Source organism: Theobroma umbraticum, unplaced genomic scaffold (genome assembly GCF_002168275.2).
Source record: "Theobroma umbraticum cultivar Fairchild unplaced genomic scaffold, ASM216827v3 scaffold_51.0, whole genome shotgun sequence".
NCBI classification, from domain to species: domain Eukaryota; kingdom Viridiplantae; phylum Streptophyta; class Magnoliopsida; order Malvales; family Malvaceae; genus Theobroma; species Theobroma umbraticum.
Window position 1 is genome coordinate 3822855 of NW_018397260.1, and position 17505 is coordinate 3840359.

General features: G+C 35.8%; 2 protein-coding genes across 6 annotated transcripts; one reads left to right on the top strand and one right to left on the bottom strand.

Moving 5' to 3' along the window:
• Positions 1 to 6: 6 nt before the first annotated feature.
• Positions 7 to 9677, top strand: NADK2 (NAD kinase 2). Of its 5 annotated transcripts, none has more exons than XM_021428088.2 (8): positions 7 to 277; positions 1254 to 3218; positions 3820 to 3941; positions 4033 to 4174; positions 4268 to 4492; positions 4712 to 4786; positions 4879 to 4995; positions 9482 to 9677. In XM_021428088.2, exons 1-8 carry the CDS (start codon positions 50 to 52, stop codon positions 9674 to 9676), a joined length of 3069 nt encoding a protein of 1022 aa, XP_021283763.1. In that variant the 5' UTR covers positions 7 to 49; the 3' UTR covers position 9677. The 5 variants fall into 5 exon arrangements, with proteins under 5 accessions (XP_021283763.1, XP_021283765.1, XP_021283764.1 ...); XM_021428090.2 differs by having other exon boundaries at positions 4894 to 4995; XM_021428089.2 differs by having other exon boundaries at positions 1257 to 3218.
• Positions 9678 to 10851: 1174 nt separating this feature from the next.
• On the bottom strand, positions 10852 to 12427 carry LOC110416199 (2-oxoglutarate (2OG) and Fe(II)-dependent oxygenase superfamily protein). The gene is given in 4 exon segments (XM_021428092.2): positions 10852 to 11677; positions 11680 to 11807; positions 11909 to 12117; positions 12219 to 12427. Coding segments are annotated over 4 exon segments (909 nt in total). The 5' UTR covers positions 12321 to 12427; the 3' UTR covers positions 10852 to 11207.
• Between the last annotated feature and the right edge of the window lie 5078 nt (positions 12428 to 17505).

Genomic DNA, 17505 nt, shown 5'->3' on the forward strand with positions numbered 1-17505 from the left:
CCAAAAAAAAAAAAAAAACCCAGAACCAAATATTACAAATTTTTCCCGTATGGTGGAATGCCTCTACGTTTGCCACGTGGCTATCGTCGACATGAAGAGGTTGTCTCCGGTGGCCGGACTGTCACCCCCCTTTAAGTTCGGTAGAGAGAGCAAGGAGTTCGGGTTTGGACTCGGAGTCGGATTGAAGCGGAAAGTGGTGGTAAGGAAAAGGCTGAAGCTTGTAGTGAGGGCGGAGTTATCCAAGTCTTTCTCCTTCAATCTGGGTCTGGACTCTCAGGTTTATTTCCTTCCAATTCATTCTCTTCTCTCATTCCTTTCACTTGGTTTTTTCTTTTTTTTTTCTTCTTTGTTTTCTTTTATTTCAATTTCAAGTTTAAACGTATTGTTGGATGAAAGGACCGATATAAAGTCTTGGACTGGTGTTATCTAATCTGTTATTACTATTATTTTTGGTGAAATGATTCTGGGTTTGTTCAACATTGTATTAAGCATTGTGCTTGGCCCATGATAATGTTTTAAGCATACTTAAGGATAATACTGATCTAAGAGTTTGATATTGGCTGTCTATTTTATGTTGGTTTCATATGTTTTGAACGAGCTCGATGCCCGGTTTTGTTGTATTGATCTTTGCTTGTGCAATTTCTCAAATTTAGATTTGTGTAATAGTTCATACCACTTTTGAGTAAGAAGCCTGGTGATTTCTGTTGCAGCTATCATTTTCTTCTTACTTTGTTCGTTGTGTCTGTTAAAATACACGCATATCAACACTGGTTTGAAGAGGTTCGTTAGGGTCTATTTAATATATGATTGAAAGAGCAGCAACTAGCTTTAAAAGGAAGAGAAGACCTTTCAATTCTTTCAAGCATTTTATTAAGCCCATTCCGAATCATGGACAATGATTCTTGATATTCCATTGTCACTTCTAACTATATCCTTTGGTGAATTAACTACATTCCCCTTATGTGTATCTGTGGAGTACGGTGAAACAGTGATAATACTTGCTCAAGAGTATCCTTCTCAAAGGTTTTTTCACTTTTTCTTTCTTTGTTTTTTTGTGATTCCATGTCTGTTTTATGATGCTAATGTTAGTAAGTAGTAGCAAGTACATCCGAGGTAAATTGCTGCATTTTTCTTTATTCCTGGTGTAGCAGACTATTTCCCCCTTTTTTTTTGGCTTTCCTTTTTTAATCTTATAGAGGAAATAGTGAATTATGTTTTTCTTTCATTGTCTGACACTTTTTTCTTTGGATTAGAAGACTATCCAGTCACATGATGTATCACAGTTGCGTTGGATTGGTCCGGTTCCTGGGGATATAGCAGAAGTCGAGGCTTATTGTAGAATTTTTAGAACAGCTGAAAGGCTCCATGCTGCTTTGATGGACACTTTATGCAATCCATTGACGGGTGAATGTATTGTTTCGTATGATTTCACACCCGAGGAAAAACCATTAGTGGAGGATAAGATTGTGTCTGTGCTTGGTTGCATGCTATCTCTCTTGAACAAAGGAAGAGAGGATGTTCTTTCAGGAAGAGTCTCAATTATGAATAATTTTCGTATGGCAGACATAAGTGTGATGGATGATAAGCTTCCACCACTTGCTCTTTTCCGGAGTGAGATGAAGAGGTGTTGTGAGAGCTTACATGTTGCCCTTGAGAACTATTTGACACCCGATGATTTTCGAAGCCTGAATGTTTGGAGGAAGTTGCAAAGGTTGAAGAATGCTTGTTATGATTTGGGTTTTCCACGCAAGGATGAGCATCCGTGCCATACATTGTTTGCAAACTGGCAACCTGTTTGTTTGTCTACATCTAAAGAAGAGATAGAGTCAAAAGATTGTGAGATAGCATTTTGGGCAGGCGGTCAAGTAACAGAGGAAGGGCTGACGTGGTTGATTGAAAAGGGATTTAAAACCATTGTTGACCTAAGAGCTGAGATTGTTAAGGATAATTTTTATCAAGCAGGCATGGATGATGCTATTTCGTCTGGGAAAGTTGAATTTGTAAAAATTCCAATTGAGGTTGGAACTGCACCTTCAATGGAGCACGTTGAGAAGTTTGCATCTTTGGTTTCAGATTTCAATAAAAAGCCCATCTATCTCCATAGTAAGGAAGGAGTATGGAGAACTTCCGCAATGGTCTCTAGATGGCGGCAGTACATGACTCGCTTTGCATCTCAGTTTGTCTCAAATCAGTCAGTGAGTCCCAGTGATACACTTTCAAAAGATGCAAATGGATCAGGAGAAATGCAGGCATCTTGGAGTTCAGAAGAAAAGCTCAAGTTACAAGAGACAAACAAGTTAGTGCAAGAGACATTGAATGTGAGTCATAGTTCAAATGGAGCACATAAGAATGAAGTCTTCTCAGACAATGATAAAGAAGATCAGAGAATTTGTGGGGCAAACAATGACCTTGTTTCCGGCCAAGTTATGACATCAGAGGAAGCAGTTGATAATGCGGAAGGAACTATGATAAGCATCTTTGAGAATATTGATCCTCTAAAGGCTCAGATTCCTCCTTGCAATATTTTCTCCAGAAAAGAAATGTCCATGTTTCTGAGAAGTAAAAAGATCTCTCCTCCAATGTATTTCAATCATCAGCTCAAAAGATTAGAAACCCTGCCTGTTTCAAGAGAAACATCTACTAGAGCAGCATGGGGAAACAAGGTGGTTTATGCTAATACTAAATCCCAGCTGGCAGAGGCAGGAAGTTCCAATGGATTGTGTAGTGCTAAAAATCAATCTCAAGATCATCACAGTACTGCTGCTGGCGGAGGAAAGTACTTAAATGGTGCTAGTTATGCTACCAATGGCACAAATGTGAATGGATTTGTTGAAGGGGAAAGGTATTCCTCGACTGAAACCAAAGTTGCAACTTTAGATGGGAATTTCAATGAGCATGTTACATCTACCTCGTTTAGCAAGAGAGAGAAGAGCAATGGTAAGGCCTTCTCAGACTCAAGTGATGATGAATTGGGATCGATTGAGGGAGATATGTGTGCTTCTGCAACTGGTGTTGTAAGAGTGCAGTCACGAAGGAAAGCAGAGATGTTTTTAGTGCGGACAGATGGGTTCTCCTGTACCAGGGAGAAGGTAACTGAATCCTCCTTGGCCTTCACTCATCCTAGCACCCAGCAACAGATGCTTATGTGGAAGTCTACACCAAAGACTGTATTACTGTTAAAGAAGTTGGGGCCTGAACTAATGGAAGAAGCTAAAGAGGTATCATTTGAAGATTTTTTTTTTCATTGTTGGCAATAATCGCCTCCTTACACTTAAAAAATAACTAACAAAATATTTTTTATTTCAGTCACATGTTAAGTCTGTTGGTGTGTATTCTTGTATAATCTGAAACTGGAATCAAACTTACTTCAGCATTTATAAATTCTGAGGCTGTTGATGGTGCAGAATGTAGACATTTGTAGCCTCGACCTTTGCATGCATGGATTGTTCCACCTGTTAGGCTCTTATTTGAATTGGTTTTAGTTTTAAAGTCCCAATATGATCGCTGTTTTTATTGCTGCATTGATTATTCCAATTATTAGGAATCTTTAAATGGTTTCGGTAGTGACTTCTTGTTTGAGGTAAGGTGTGGCTGCCATAAGGTTGTTAAGAAGGATCATTATTAGTTGGCTGTCAGTGTAAATCATAATACAGCAACATCCTCCAAGTCTAACTTGAACATGATAGTTTCTTGAACTGCCAGCTGGAAATTATCTCTTTTTTTTATCTGTGATTGATTAGCATATATTAAATATGTGCTTCTGCAGTTGCTTGTTTGATATGTAGCAGTTATAACTGCATTTTTGTGTTTGATGTGCAGGCTGCTTCGTTTTTGTATTATCAAGAAAAAATGAATGTCCTTGTTGAACCTGATGTCCATGACATATTTGCTAGAATCCCTGGGTTTGGATTTGTTCAAACCTTTTATAGTCAGGATACCAGGTACCCTTATGATTTATCGTGCAATAGAGTTGATAGTCTACTATTCCTCATGCCTGATTGCGATTCTGCTTGTTCTATGCTCGTATGACAGTGATCTGCATGAGAGGGTTGATTTTGTGGCATGCTTGGGTGGAGATGGGGTTATATTGCATGCATCAAATTTATTTAGAGGTGCTGTACCACCTGTTGTATCATTTAATCTTGGATCTCTTGGATTTCTCACTTCCCACACTGTAAGTTGCTCAGTTATGTGATTTTTGTTACTGGATATTGGATGTCCTCATGATTGCCCATTTTTTTAATCTCTTTACATTTGATTAATATAGTTTGAAGACTACAGGCAAGACTTGAAGCAAGTCATCCATGGTAATAACACAGCAGATGGTGTTTACATAACTCTTAGAATGCGCCTACGGTGTGAAATTTTTCGAAATGGTAAAGCAGTGCCAGGAAAAGTATTTGATGTCCTGAATGAGATCGTTGTCGATCGTGGTTCTAATCCGTACCTTTCTAAGATTGAATGTTATGAACATGACCGACTTATAACAAAGGTTAGTTAACTTCTTTCGATACGGAAAATTTAAGCTTCTGTTGTCACATAGGCAGTGAGTTATACTTGCTCTCATGGATTATAACTATTTGCACCTGTTATCTATGCACTAAATGCATCTGTGCCTTAAATGTTAAATATCTTATCTTATATACCTTTAAAGATGGTCAATCTTTTTTAATTTTTCCTTTATTTTATTTAATAAAAAATGTGCCTTTAGGTGCAAGGTGATGGAGTCATAATAGCCACACCTACTGGGAGCACTGCTTACTCTACAGCTGCTGGAGGTTCCATGGTAGGTTGTCCTTTCAAGTTTCAGAGACACATATGAGGTTTATTATATATAGACCATTTTCAGTATCATGATTATTCTATAAGTATCAACAGACTGTTGTAATGCAGGTTCATCCAAATGTTCCTTGCATGCTCTTTACACCTATCTGCCCACATTCCCTCTCATTTAGACCAGTTATACTTCCAGATTCTGCAAGGCTTGAATTGAAGGTAAAGTTATTCACATAAGAAAAGACCACTCGTAGATAATTTTTGAAATTTTTTTTCTCCACAAATAAGAATCTTGTAAATTTCTTTTATCCTTTGGTTTAAACTTATATACCATATATGCTTTAATTGGTCAAACAAGGTTCATGTTTTATTTTTCCGGTGGATATGTCATTGCTCATGTGATGTATTAGATAAAGTTCGTTGTTTTTTTGCAATATATTATGATTAGTGCTTGTAAGTTACGGGATTGGTGCTGGGAACAAGGTAAACCATAGGTAACTAGTCCGTAGCATTAAGTGTAGACACAGGTATTCTAATCGACTTTTGACCCTCAAATACCCTCTTGGCAACACGATCTAGTCAAGACTGGACTCTTATTGCTCTACACCGTTGTACTAGAATAATTTGCTACAATGATCCTTGCTACAATGCTTCTTCTACAGTGATACCATGGTCGATAATCAATTTCATGAGGTTCTAATGTAGAGGATCCACTAGAGTGAGAACTGCAGAGCATATGACTCATGTCATTGCTTACTTGGAGTGATAATGGTTTCATACTAAGTTACTAGCTAAAGAGAGAGAATAACCGAAGAGAGAAAACTTAGAAAAATATAGTTTTATATTTCACAAGGGAGATTTAGTAAGAGAGGTGACAACTTAGAAAACTAAAACTTGCCTCCTTTGTGAGGAAGGATTTGCCTTATATAGGCACACATTGGACACACAAAGACACTTGTTACTATACCTTGGTGATAGTAACATGACATTGACAATGACTAAACTTTTACAAATGCTTACAACTTTAATAAAGTAAATATTATCTTGTCTTGGAAAGGGACAAAAGAACACTTCTTTTGAAGTGACACATTCTTCAAGATGGCATGTTCTTTGATGTGCCTTTATCTTCTTTTGAGGAGACCCATTTGTTGAGGAAAACAAGGGGACACAACTTCACATATTTTGAGGTGGACAAGGTGGGTCACACTTGTAAACACTCGAGTAGAGCACACTTAATAGACTTGTATACTTATACATATTTTAGAGTGGGGGGTCTCTTACTCACTATCATTTGGAAGATTAAGATGGGAATTATCTACTCTAGTAGTAAAATCAGATCCCAAATGTTCAAGCCATTTTTGATGGGAGATTATCATTTCCTGGTCAGGGAATGCCATGGTCCTTGGGGTCTGGTTGGGTAGAACTTGAAGAAGCTTGATTGGGATTGGTGTGTTTCTTTGGGTGTTTAATTGGTCCTCGTACTTTGTTCATGAAGAAGTCTTCGGGATTGAAGTCTTCACCAAGGTCATACAGGTCTTAGGAGTCTTCCCAATAAATGGTTGGTTCTGGTTGTTGGTCCTGGATTGGCGGTGGTTGCCAATATGGATTCCATTCAACTGGTTTCAGACGGGAAATGTTAAACCTAAAGTTAGGGAGGAGTTGTCTTATTGTCAGATTTGTGAATTGCTGCTAATAGATATGCCTATCTATGTTGAGCTGTTTGGCATAGTCTGGATAGTCTCTCGAGGTGCAGTGGCTTGTGAATGAGTCCATATCTCTGAGCAAATGATCCTGTTTAGTTTACAGAGCTGTCTTTGGACTTTAATATATTCCTAAGAACGTTCGAAATTCTGTCGTGGAGGGAATAACCTTGGCTGCAAAGGATGGCAGTATAAGGGAAGTATCGAATAGTGCTCATGTAATTGGAAGGTCGATGAAAGGTGATGACAATATGTGGGATAGGGTAGTGCTTGTTTTACCTTTCAGATGTTGTGAGTCATTGCCTCCAAATAAGTATGGGCTTGAACCAAGGAAGTGTTTGAGTTTCTCATTGGGGTCTATGGGGTATCTTCTGGGGCTAGGCCATGTTCTGGATTTTACGGGGTGTTTAGATGAAAAAGGCAAGTGAGAATTCTAAGGCAATGTAGTAGAGATGGCATAAATAGCACAAAAAGCATATAGTTTTTTTTGGGAAGAATATCCAGTGTCTAGCAGGGAAAGTAAAATGGGTGAAGGGGTATTTAGGATGCACCCCAATAGGTTGGATTGATGTATCTCCAAACCTTTGGAGGATTTGGCTTTGATGCTTGAGCATGAGCAGGTAGGCACGAGTATGGAGAAAACTACTTGTGATTAATGTTTTAGGTGGAAGTGATCCAGGGGTGGTTGTTTTCCATTTTTGGAAGGTTACCTGGATCAAGAGGGTAAGTGTTTACCTTTGGGGGGACAACAGAAGAAGAGGCTCCTAAAGAACTCATCATAGCAATGATTGGAATGATCTTTGAGGAGGAGAGTTTCTAAGAAGAATGAGAAGTTGGCCTTGAGAGCATGTCTTGACCGACATTGTCTTTTCGTTTTATATGCTTAAAATTGAATGTGTACCATGAAAACCATTGAGACCATCTGAGTAGTTGTACATTGTGAAGGGTTTTCTTTTTGAAGTTAAGTGTGTGATGCTTGATTCCACAGTGAAATGGTGGCCAATGAGATGGAACTCGAACTTTTGAATTCCATATTTAACTTCAAGTATTTCTTTGAACTTCCACTTTTGTATTTGTAAATCTTTCTTTTGCTATCAATTTCTTTGAGTAGAAATATGGACCAATACTTGTTACTTGTGTCGGTTTGAAGGATTCTTTTCCTATGTGAGGAATCTGCAGGGTAAGAAGTGATTGGACAGTAGATTAGAGAATCTGTATTGCTCTTATTTGTTTCTAAGTCCACTGTGCTAGAGAACCTTTCTTTAGCATTATCCTGAGAGTACTTCAGATCTTTGTGAGATTTGAGATGAACTCACTCATTAATTGACAAGGAACTGTTGGACTTGTTTCTCCATGAGGTGTTCATCTAGGAAATTCTGTAGTTCTCGAGTAATGTGCGGCTGAGCAATATGTTGTCCATCTTTGAGGTGTATGCCAAGGGAATCTATTTCTACTCTACTAATATGTTTACAAGTATGCCCGCTTTGTCCACCTCAAAATGCGTAAAGTTGTGTACACTTGTTTTCTTTGACAAATGAATCTCCTCGAAATAAAAGCGCATCAAAGAATGTGCCACTTTGAAGAATGTGAGAAGTGTTCTTTTATCTCTTTTCAAGACAAGACAGTATTTACTTTATTAAAGTTATAAGTTTTTGTAAAAGTTGTCTAATCATTGTCAATATCTTGTTACTATCATCCATGTGAAGGTATAGTAACAAGTGTCTTTGTGTGTCTAATGTATGCCTATATAAGACAACTCCTTCCTCATGAAAGAGGCATCTATTAGTTTTCTAAATTATCACATCTTTTTGTAAAATCTTCCTTGTGAAATAAAAAACAATGTTTTTCTAAGTTTTCTCTCTTTGGTTACTCTCTCACTTCAGCTAGTAACTTAGTATAAAACCATTACTCATACCAAGTAAGCAATGACATGAATCTATGTTCTACAGTTGTCACTTCAGTGGATACTTTGTATCGGAATCTCAAGAAATTGATTGCCAACCATAGTATAACTACAGAAGAAGCACTGTAGCGAGGTTCATCATAGCAAGTTACTGAAATACGATGGTGTAGAGTCATAAGAGTTTGGCCTTGACTATTCCATGTTGCCAAGAAGGTGTTTGAGGATCAGAAATCGGTTAGAATACCTTGGTCTACGTTTAGTGCTATGGACTACTTGCCTACGGTTTACCTTGTTCCTAGCTGATCCTGTATCTTTGGCGATATCCAATCTTTGCCATATTATATGAAGATTCTCTTATTGCTATTTGCAAACCTCTGATCAAACTTTTTATTTATCATTGGCATGTGAGAATAAAATCATTTCTGTGCTATACATGGTTGGAAGTTGCTTGTGGGTACGGTTGCTGTAAAGAAAGTTGAAGTATAGGGAGTGTTGCTTGACAAGTAATCAATCGGACCAGTTGGACTCTTGTTTGTAACCATTCTTCGTTTTCTTGGGTCTTGCGAATAACTTAAAAGGTGTATTTTAGTATTGAATAAAACAGAGAAGTTTCTGGGGCTAACTTGGTGGTATTCCAATTTGGAGAGCTTCTCAATTGGGGTGGTTTTTTTGGGTCTTATTGCACGAAATATACCTCATTCGATGTTACTTTGTTATCTCTTCTCAGTAATGCTTGTAATACTAGCTATATTCTATGTTAGCATCTCAATTAGCTTTATGGAAGTAATGATGCAATTTACACAAATGAAGTTGTATTTCTGAAACTGCTTCTCATCTTTGTCATATAGGTTATAGTCTGGTGGAGAGTTATGGGTTTATAGTGCACAAGCTGAGGGCATTTGTTGCTAGACAGGCATATAAAATTGTATGAATAAAGATAAACAAACTGAAATTGCATTTTATAACTGAGAGTTCTTTAAAAGATGTCATCACAATATGTGTATCAGCAGGACATTTCTTATATTGTCTGTTGAGAAATTACCTAATTCTTGTTAGGCACATTATATAAAACATTGAAACATTGTTGTTTCTGGTTTCACAGATCCCTGATAATGCTCGTAGTAATGCTTGGGTTTCTTTTGATGGGAAGAGAAGGCAGCAACTCTCACGAGGACATTCTGTCAGAATATCTATGAGCCAGCACCCCCTTCCAACTGTTAATAAATCTGATCAAACAGGTGATTGGTTCCACAGCTTGATTCGGTGCCTAAACTGGAATGAGAGATTGGATCAATAAAGCTCGTTATAGACTCTGACATTGGGTAGCGAGTTTCTTCATCTTCAACATAGGATGAAGCTTCATGTAAACTGTTGTACAGATATAATTTGAAAGATTAAAGAAGGTTTAGTATACAAAGTGAATGTTATTCATTACCAACATAGGCTTCTCCATTAAAGTAGAGTGGGTCAACTTTCACCCTTAAATTGTACAAATACTATCTTCTGTTACCACACAGCTTTGAAATAAAAAACAAAATTTATTTATAGTTTTTTTTTTTTTTTGAAAGGGGGGGGGGGGGGGGGGGGGGGAGAGGAGGATGAAAGAACTAATCTTCGGGCATACATTCTGTATCAAAGCTTTAATTAATGCTCACTCGATCAATTACATGTATTTCTTTCGGTAGTTTTCTGTCGTAATTTTTGCAATTTCATGTGGGAATGGTACAGATAGAGCCATAAAGGAAGGTTCCTTGATGTTGAAAATATTTCAATGGTCCATGCAGAGCATGAATCATGACCTAAGATAAGATGACTTATCTATGAAGGATAAGGCTTTTACCTTTGGTTTTCCATGAAGGATTATAACAGATGGAGCTACCCAAGCCTAGTAGGAGTATATTTTAGTTACCTTCTGTGTCTCTTTTTCATTTTTATCACCTTCCATTACCCAACTCTACTTGGGATACGTGTCCTCTAGCTCAGGGCCTGGTGCACTTGAGCTAGCAAAAGAACATAAAACCTGACTATGAGAAATTAGTCTTCTGGTGGTGCCCTTAGATGGACATATACTTGATTTCTTGTCATCTGGCTGCTCCATCAATTTTGTGGAGAATAGATTTCATGGACTGAAGTGAAAAGTGAAAACCATCCATCATCTACCTCACAATATGTCAGATTCTCTTTCTTTTCCATTTTTATAATCTAACTAGAAAATCAGAAATTAGATTGATAAATTTTAGTCCTTTTCCTTATATACCAAATGGAACATGCATCCCAGTAATATATTAAATTAGAAAGAAAACAAAAAAAATTTGATCCTTGTTTTCAATGTGCCGGCTGCTTGTGTTGAGATGCATGTGGTACATGCATGTTCTGCAGGAGGGCATCTATTTTCACTGAAGTAATTGTGAGAATTAAATAACGGAAAAGAGAGGAAAATCCAATAATAATGAAGAAGGACAACTGCTGACATATTAGGAAGTCAAAAAACTCTGAAAGCTGTTTCTTAAAATAAAGAGTAGAATTCATAAAACATATGATTCTAATTTACAGACCCAACTTTAGCAGATGCATGAGCATTTCATCATGTTCATCACCACAAACAGTCCAAACTCGAAAGGCAAACACCCTAGTAATAGCTAGTTTGCTCACTTGAGCTCTCTATCCTTCCCTGCAATTTTAATTTCGCGGAAAGAAAGGGCTACGCATGCAAGACTTAATTATACTAAGAGCCATATACCAAAACGAAAAGTAAAAGGTAAGAAAAAAGCCAAAAAAAAAAAAAAACACTCATTATCTCAGTTTTTTAACTTCATATCTTCTTGCTGTTACATGGCCCTTACAGCTTGGAACCTTGGTTCTTTGGGGAGGAACTTTTGCTGAACATAAACAGACATGTAGTCACCAAAAACAAACTTGGGATAAGTTTGTTCCCCTTGTTGGTTTGTTTTCTCCACCAGCTTTGGTGCAGGAGCTATGGTGGCACTAAGGGATGGATTGTAAAATGAGGCGATAGATCGCCTGTTCCCGTCAGTGGAGCTCATAACACGGTGCCAAGCACTCTTGTATCGGCCATTGCTCAGGACCTCTATCTGATCACCAGTGTTGATGACAATGGTGTTTGGCAAGGGCTGCACGTCAATCCATTCCCCATCTTTCAGGACTTGAAGGCCTCCCACCTTGTCATCTTGGAACAGTAAGATCACGCCACCTGCATCTGTGTGAGCTCGAAGACCATTCACTCTCTCGGGGTGAGGACATGGTGGGTAGTGGCTCACCTTGGTCCCAAAGAAGGCATTTCTCCACCTTCTCCTTCATTGAATGCCTTCTTGATGTATCCCTTTGGTAAGCCTAAGTTTTCATCCATTACTTCCATGACCTTTTCGGCCAATTTCTTCAACTCAAATCTGTATTCCTTCATGGTTTCCCTGTCATGAACGTTAACAAGTTAGAATATTGTATCCAGTCATAAGCAAGCATCAAATGAACTAACTTGTTAAGAAATGATCATAGAATATATATTACGTACTCGAATCCGGGCGTTTTGGATGGCCACTCATTATCATCCAAGAGAGTAATGACATCTTCCCAGTCCACATTCCAACCTTTCACCAGTCTCATCCAACAATTCACCAGCTTTGAGTTCTTGAAATTCTCTTCCCTCTCCAGCTTATAGAACTCGGTTGAAATCTTCTTCACTCTCTCCAGCAGCTCCTCTGGAATCCCATGGTTCACCAGCTGCAATAAATATAATCGCGCACAACTTAAGAATTTGCATATATAGACAAAGCCAACACGAAAGCGGTTGATTCCAACGGTTAATAATAAGAAAAGGGTACCTGAAAGAACCCCCATTCCTCGCATGCATTTGCAATCTGAGCCAGCGTCTTGGCCCTCTCCTCACCATTGAGCTGAGAGAAATCAATCACGGGAATCGCCATTGAAGTGGTAAGCAATGAACGAGAGATCACAAGGAAAGAGAAAGACTGGCAAAAGAGAGTGGTATAACTATAACTTGAAGTTGTGAAATGCTTAGCTACTTCAAGGTTTGCACTTTTTTGGGTTGACAAAGGGGACAGAGGGTCGGCCCTATTTATAACACAAGCAAAGGAGCAACCTTCCCGCCTAATTTGTTGAAAGTCCCTTTCTTGTTTCTCGAAGTAGCCGTTGGGGTGAGGTATGGGACGGTGACACAAATGAGTAAATAAATTTAATAAAAAAACAAGGTCAATGCCTTTGAGATGTTACTGGTAGTCCACAACACAAGCATACTAATTTTTCTCTCCGATCAGAAAGTAAACACACCTTTTCCTCTGGTTTAACTCTTTAATTATCATTAATAATTACAAAATCGCTGCCACGTACTAATCATCCTTCAAATCTCCAACACAATGATGAGCTCATCTCTTCAAATGTGGGGTTTGACATGGATTACAATATTCAATTACTGTCTCCTAATCATAGCAATTATACCCCCAAGTGTTACTTTCACCAAATAAAGCCTCAGAGGAAGTCCACGAAAGATCAAATGGCTTTGATTGGTTCATTCATCTGCCAGACAGTGGAGTCCAAAACCCAAATAACCAAGGCCAGGTGGCCTGATCAAGTGTCATTCATGTGCAATATATTCTCTCTTTCTTTCTTTTTTCTTTTGCTTTCTTGCTCATCATGGAGTTTTTTCCTTTCTTTTGCCTTCTTTCTTACTTGTATGTCAAATCTTTGCCGACTCCCCTCCCCCCCCTGATTTGCCTTGGATATACGGTTTTGACTCCTTCGTTCGATCTTGTGGGCTGTTGCCCCCATCGATCACCGTCTCACCTCCCTCACACCCATGAACATGATCTTCAACCCATGCACTGATATACATGTAGGCATAGTTTAAGGGTTAAGCAAGGCAAAGTTGAGGACTATTAGTATATCATAAACAAAGCTATCATCAACCCTTTATTTAATATTGCATTGTCAACTTATAAACCATATTCAAACTATGCTTTCCTTTCCTTTTCTGTTTCTGTCCTTTTTTTTATATATCTTTATTTTTAATTGGGGAAGGTTTGGAGATATAATTTAATAATCGACCTTTCATATTTGAAAGTTTAAGCCAACATTTAAGGTCAAAATCAATATACATCTTAACATTCACTTTGTTATTGCCCAAGGCTTATCTAAAATTAAATTTTAACCTAAATATGTCAAGAGACTTGAATTTTACACGATAACATCGTAAATTAAATATTTATATATCAACAATTTAATTATTTACCATTATCTATATATATATATATATATATATATATTACTTCATTAAATTTGTATACATTTTAAAAGAATTTCATTGATAAAGTGTATAATATAAACTACATTAATTATAACATTAATTATCTTTAAATAAAAACATAAGATTTAAATAATTTGACATGGGAATAATGATCTGTTATTCAAGAAGCTGCACTGTATGAGCAGTTGATGCATAGTTGGCCATTTCTGATCATGATTCCAATAATTGTCCTAATGTTAGGGTACAGCTTTGAAGAGACAGGCTATATTGGCCGTCGGATGAAGAACTAGGATCACAAATTTTAATGAACTCATTGCTGTACTTGTTCAAGTGCCTCACAGCATTGGTCAAATACATGATCAAACCCTCAAGCTTGCAATTGCATAATTGGCATGTTTTGGATCTTGTGGTACACAACCACTGCTGCATCATGCGCCACGATCCATCCTTCTTAATCATTATTTGCAGTCCATGCTTATACATATATATAATTCGACATTTTTAGAAATAAAAAATCTTAATTTATTTATAGTAATAATTAAAGCAATGATGTCGTCACTCATAATTAATATCATTTAGTTTTTTATTATTTAAAAAAAACTTTAAATTCCCTTTAAGCAAAAAGATTATACACTAACCAATAAATTAGATGTTTGAACGCATTTAGTTTGATTTCTCTCACAATTGGAAAAGCATGGAATGATGCAAAAAATAATTGAGATTAATTGTTGTTAATTAATTTTGGTATATGATAAGAGTCTGGGAATGAATTAACTAAACCAAAGCATCCTCTCAAACTGTCCCCGTGAAGTGATGAGAAAATTGCAAGGGCTAATATATATATATATATATATATATATATATAAAGGTTGTTCTAAGCTAGGATTAATTAACAATCAAGACAGATAATCCAATCCAGGACAATGACTTTTAAGTAATTAATTGTGAGTTTTGTTAAACAGAACATGGTTTTGTTGGTCAAATGTCAACTAATTAATTTGCAATTAGAAAAATCTAAATCTTGCTTAATGGTACAACTTGTACTAACTAAAGGACTGTTCTCCACGAGTCTGCAGCTAGCAATCCTCCTCCCAACCAATCTAGTAGAGAAATATGGTTTACGACAAGAAATCAATCCACAAAATTCACTGTTAACTTTAATATTTTAAAGCATTTGAATCCGAATCCTATTATTTGATAGGATATCCAAACTCTACAAATATTTAATTAAATTTTTTAGTTGTTACTCGAACTCGTATATGAATGTTCTAAATGCTCCCGTTAAATACTTATACTCGTTAAATATCTGATTAAAAAAATTTTAAATCAATTTTCATGTATATTATTAATAAAAATTAAATTAATAAATTAAAAGTTAAAATCATAATTAGAATAATTAATAAATTTTAGTAAATGTTAAATTAATTCTAAAAAATTATATATAAAGAATTATCATTACTTGATTCAAGTAGCGGGTACCTAAGATCATTATTCGAACTCATGATATGCAGTAATTTTATTGAACTTGATTATAAAATACCTTAATTTTACTTAATGGGACCAAATAATACAAAATACCTGATTACAAAGTACTCATTGACTTTCTTGTTTAATTGGCTTTTAGGTGCCTAAAATTACCAATCTTAAATAGGGAGTTAAGAACATGGATTTGATCGCTTCTCGGGGTTTGCAGTTGGGCACATTTGATAATGTTTTTCTTAAGCTAAATTAATATAATGAATGCAAAAAGGACACAGACCTTGTTGAAGAAGCATGCCAATTAACTTCTCTTAACTAACAACATAAAACAGCTTAATTATTAACTAACAATAATAAGAATTTGACCATCAGTTTATCACTATCAAATATTTAATCAAAGGGCAGCCATAATGGCCACGGGTATTTAAATTCATTCCCCCAAGACATTGTCTTCGGATTGAAGGTGCTTTGGGATCAGGAGTGAGAGCTCAATTGAGTATTATTAATGTTGCATGAATCCAGGATTAGGGTTAAAATTAATTAATTACGAACTACTGATTCCCTTTTCCCATGGCTTAAAACTGAAGAAAGTCTCTCCTCCTCACATGGTGCTGACTAATGGGTGTCTCCGATTTAGAAGGCATTTGTTTCCATGACAAAGAAATGGTCTAGGGAGTCTGTACATAGATTTGGTTTTCTGGTCTCTGTCTTCCACTTCTTTATTCAATGTAATAAAGAATTATTGGGAGCCAGAGAGAGATGTGTTTGACATAGTCTGCTCTGTGCACCAATTTTGCCGTTGGGAAAGAAAAGAATGTGAGTTGCTTAATTTTATATATGTGATTAGTATCACTTTGTGAGCAAAATCATGTAAATTGAATTAATAAAAACATAAAGGGTATATTCCTATCTAGAAATTACAAAATAATTAATTTCATACGTTTAAAAGTGATAGATTATGAATAAATTTACTAGCCAGTTGATATTAAACAAAATAAGCTTTGATTATTTATGTAACTGCCTAAGAACCGAATTAGGGTTCCGTAGGCATGCCGCAATTGGAAATTTGCATGTGTGTTTCCATTTCGTCAGCCAGGCTTTAAATAATTTGGTCCTATCATTTAATGTTAATGTTTTCATGAAGATGGCATTTTACTTTTTCTATTTTTTATTTTTTTGAGGGAGACATTTTACAAATTTAATTAATTAAATAATTTTTGTATTTGCCAAAAAAAATAAAAGAAGATTTTGAGATTCATGACATTCGGCAATGACACTTTTCATTTATAGAAGAGTAGGAGCTCGATCTTGATATTTCTCAAGACGGTTTTACAATGGTGGAGAATTGGATAGGTTTTTATTACCATTTGTTACGGGTTCAGATTTTCAATTCACAAAATATGTTTGTTAAGTGAAAGAAGGCCTTTATTTATAAAGTCAAAAATCCATCTCATTTTTAATTGATGTTGAATCCGTGATAGATTTGTGTGGCAACATATTTTATGCCTTCACTTTAAGTCTTTAATGCACAAACTTCACTTAAAATAATTTTGTTATATAGTGGAAAAGAAGAATATATAATAATCTCAAAATTGAAAATTTCAAAATTTAAGAATGGGTTGTGATATATAAAATACATTTATTTAGTCTAAGGAACAATATTTAAAGGAAATAATAGTGGCACATATAAAACTAGGAAGATATTAGTTCTTTTTTTTTCTATTTTTTATCTCTTTTTTTATCGAATATATCTTTCTCGTGCATGCATGACTCTCATATATGTTGAATAAATTAAACATGCAAGCCATTTATCTAAGAAAGATAATGTTTAATTAACGAAGTCAACCAATCTTTTTCTTTTATATATATATTATAGTAATTTTTTTCAATTTCATTTGTCTAGTGATGATTTCTCAACGCAAGTTGCTCCACTAAATTCTATTCAAATTTTTTATATTAATTTTTATTATACTTTATTTCATATCAGATATGAGTATGTGATTATTAAATTTATATAAAAATTTAAATCAATTGTTATTACCAATTTAAATTAAAGATTTTAAAAACTACGTGATTTAAGCCGTCAATAATTGAGAGCTGAATCATTATTATTTTGACATTTTGTAATTACGGTTTAAAAATAGAATAGAATGACCTATCTTTCCATATATATTTTGATTGTTTCAATAATTTGATGTCACACTCATTACATATGAATCTCATCTTACCTAGTTATGATATTGATTGACACTTACATTGATATTGCTAAACAATGCATAATAGAATCATCCGTAGAATATTTTATGAAAATATTTCTTAATTTGATGGCAATCTTTTACTGCAATAGATTGAAAGTGATATTTTCCATC

Excerpts from the sequence above, each read along its gene's own strand:
- NADK2 (XM_021428088.2), top strand. The coding sequence starts at position 50 with ATGGTGGAATGCCTCTACGTTTGCCACGTGGCTATCGTCGACATGAAG. Across the intron at positions 3,219-3,819 it reads TAATGGAAGAAGCTAAAGAG|GCTGCTTCGTTTTTGTATTA; the intron begins GTATCATTTGAA and ends TTTGATGTGCAG. Across the intron at positions 4,493-4,711 it reads ATGACCGACTTATAACAAAG|GTGCAAGGTGATGGAGTCAT; the intron begins GTTAGTTAACTT and ends ATGTGCCTTTAG.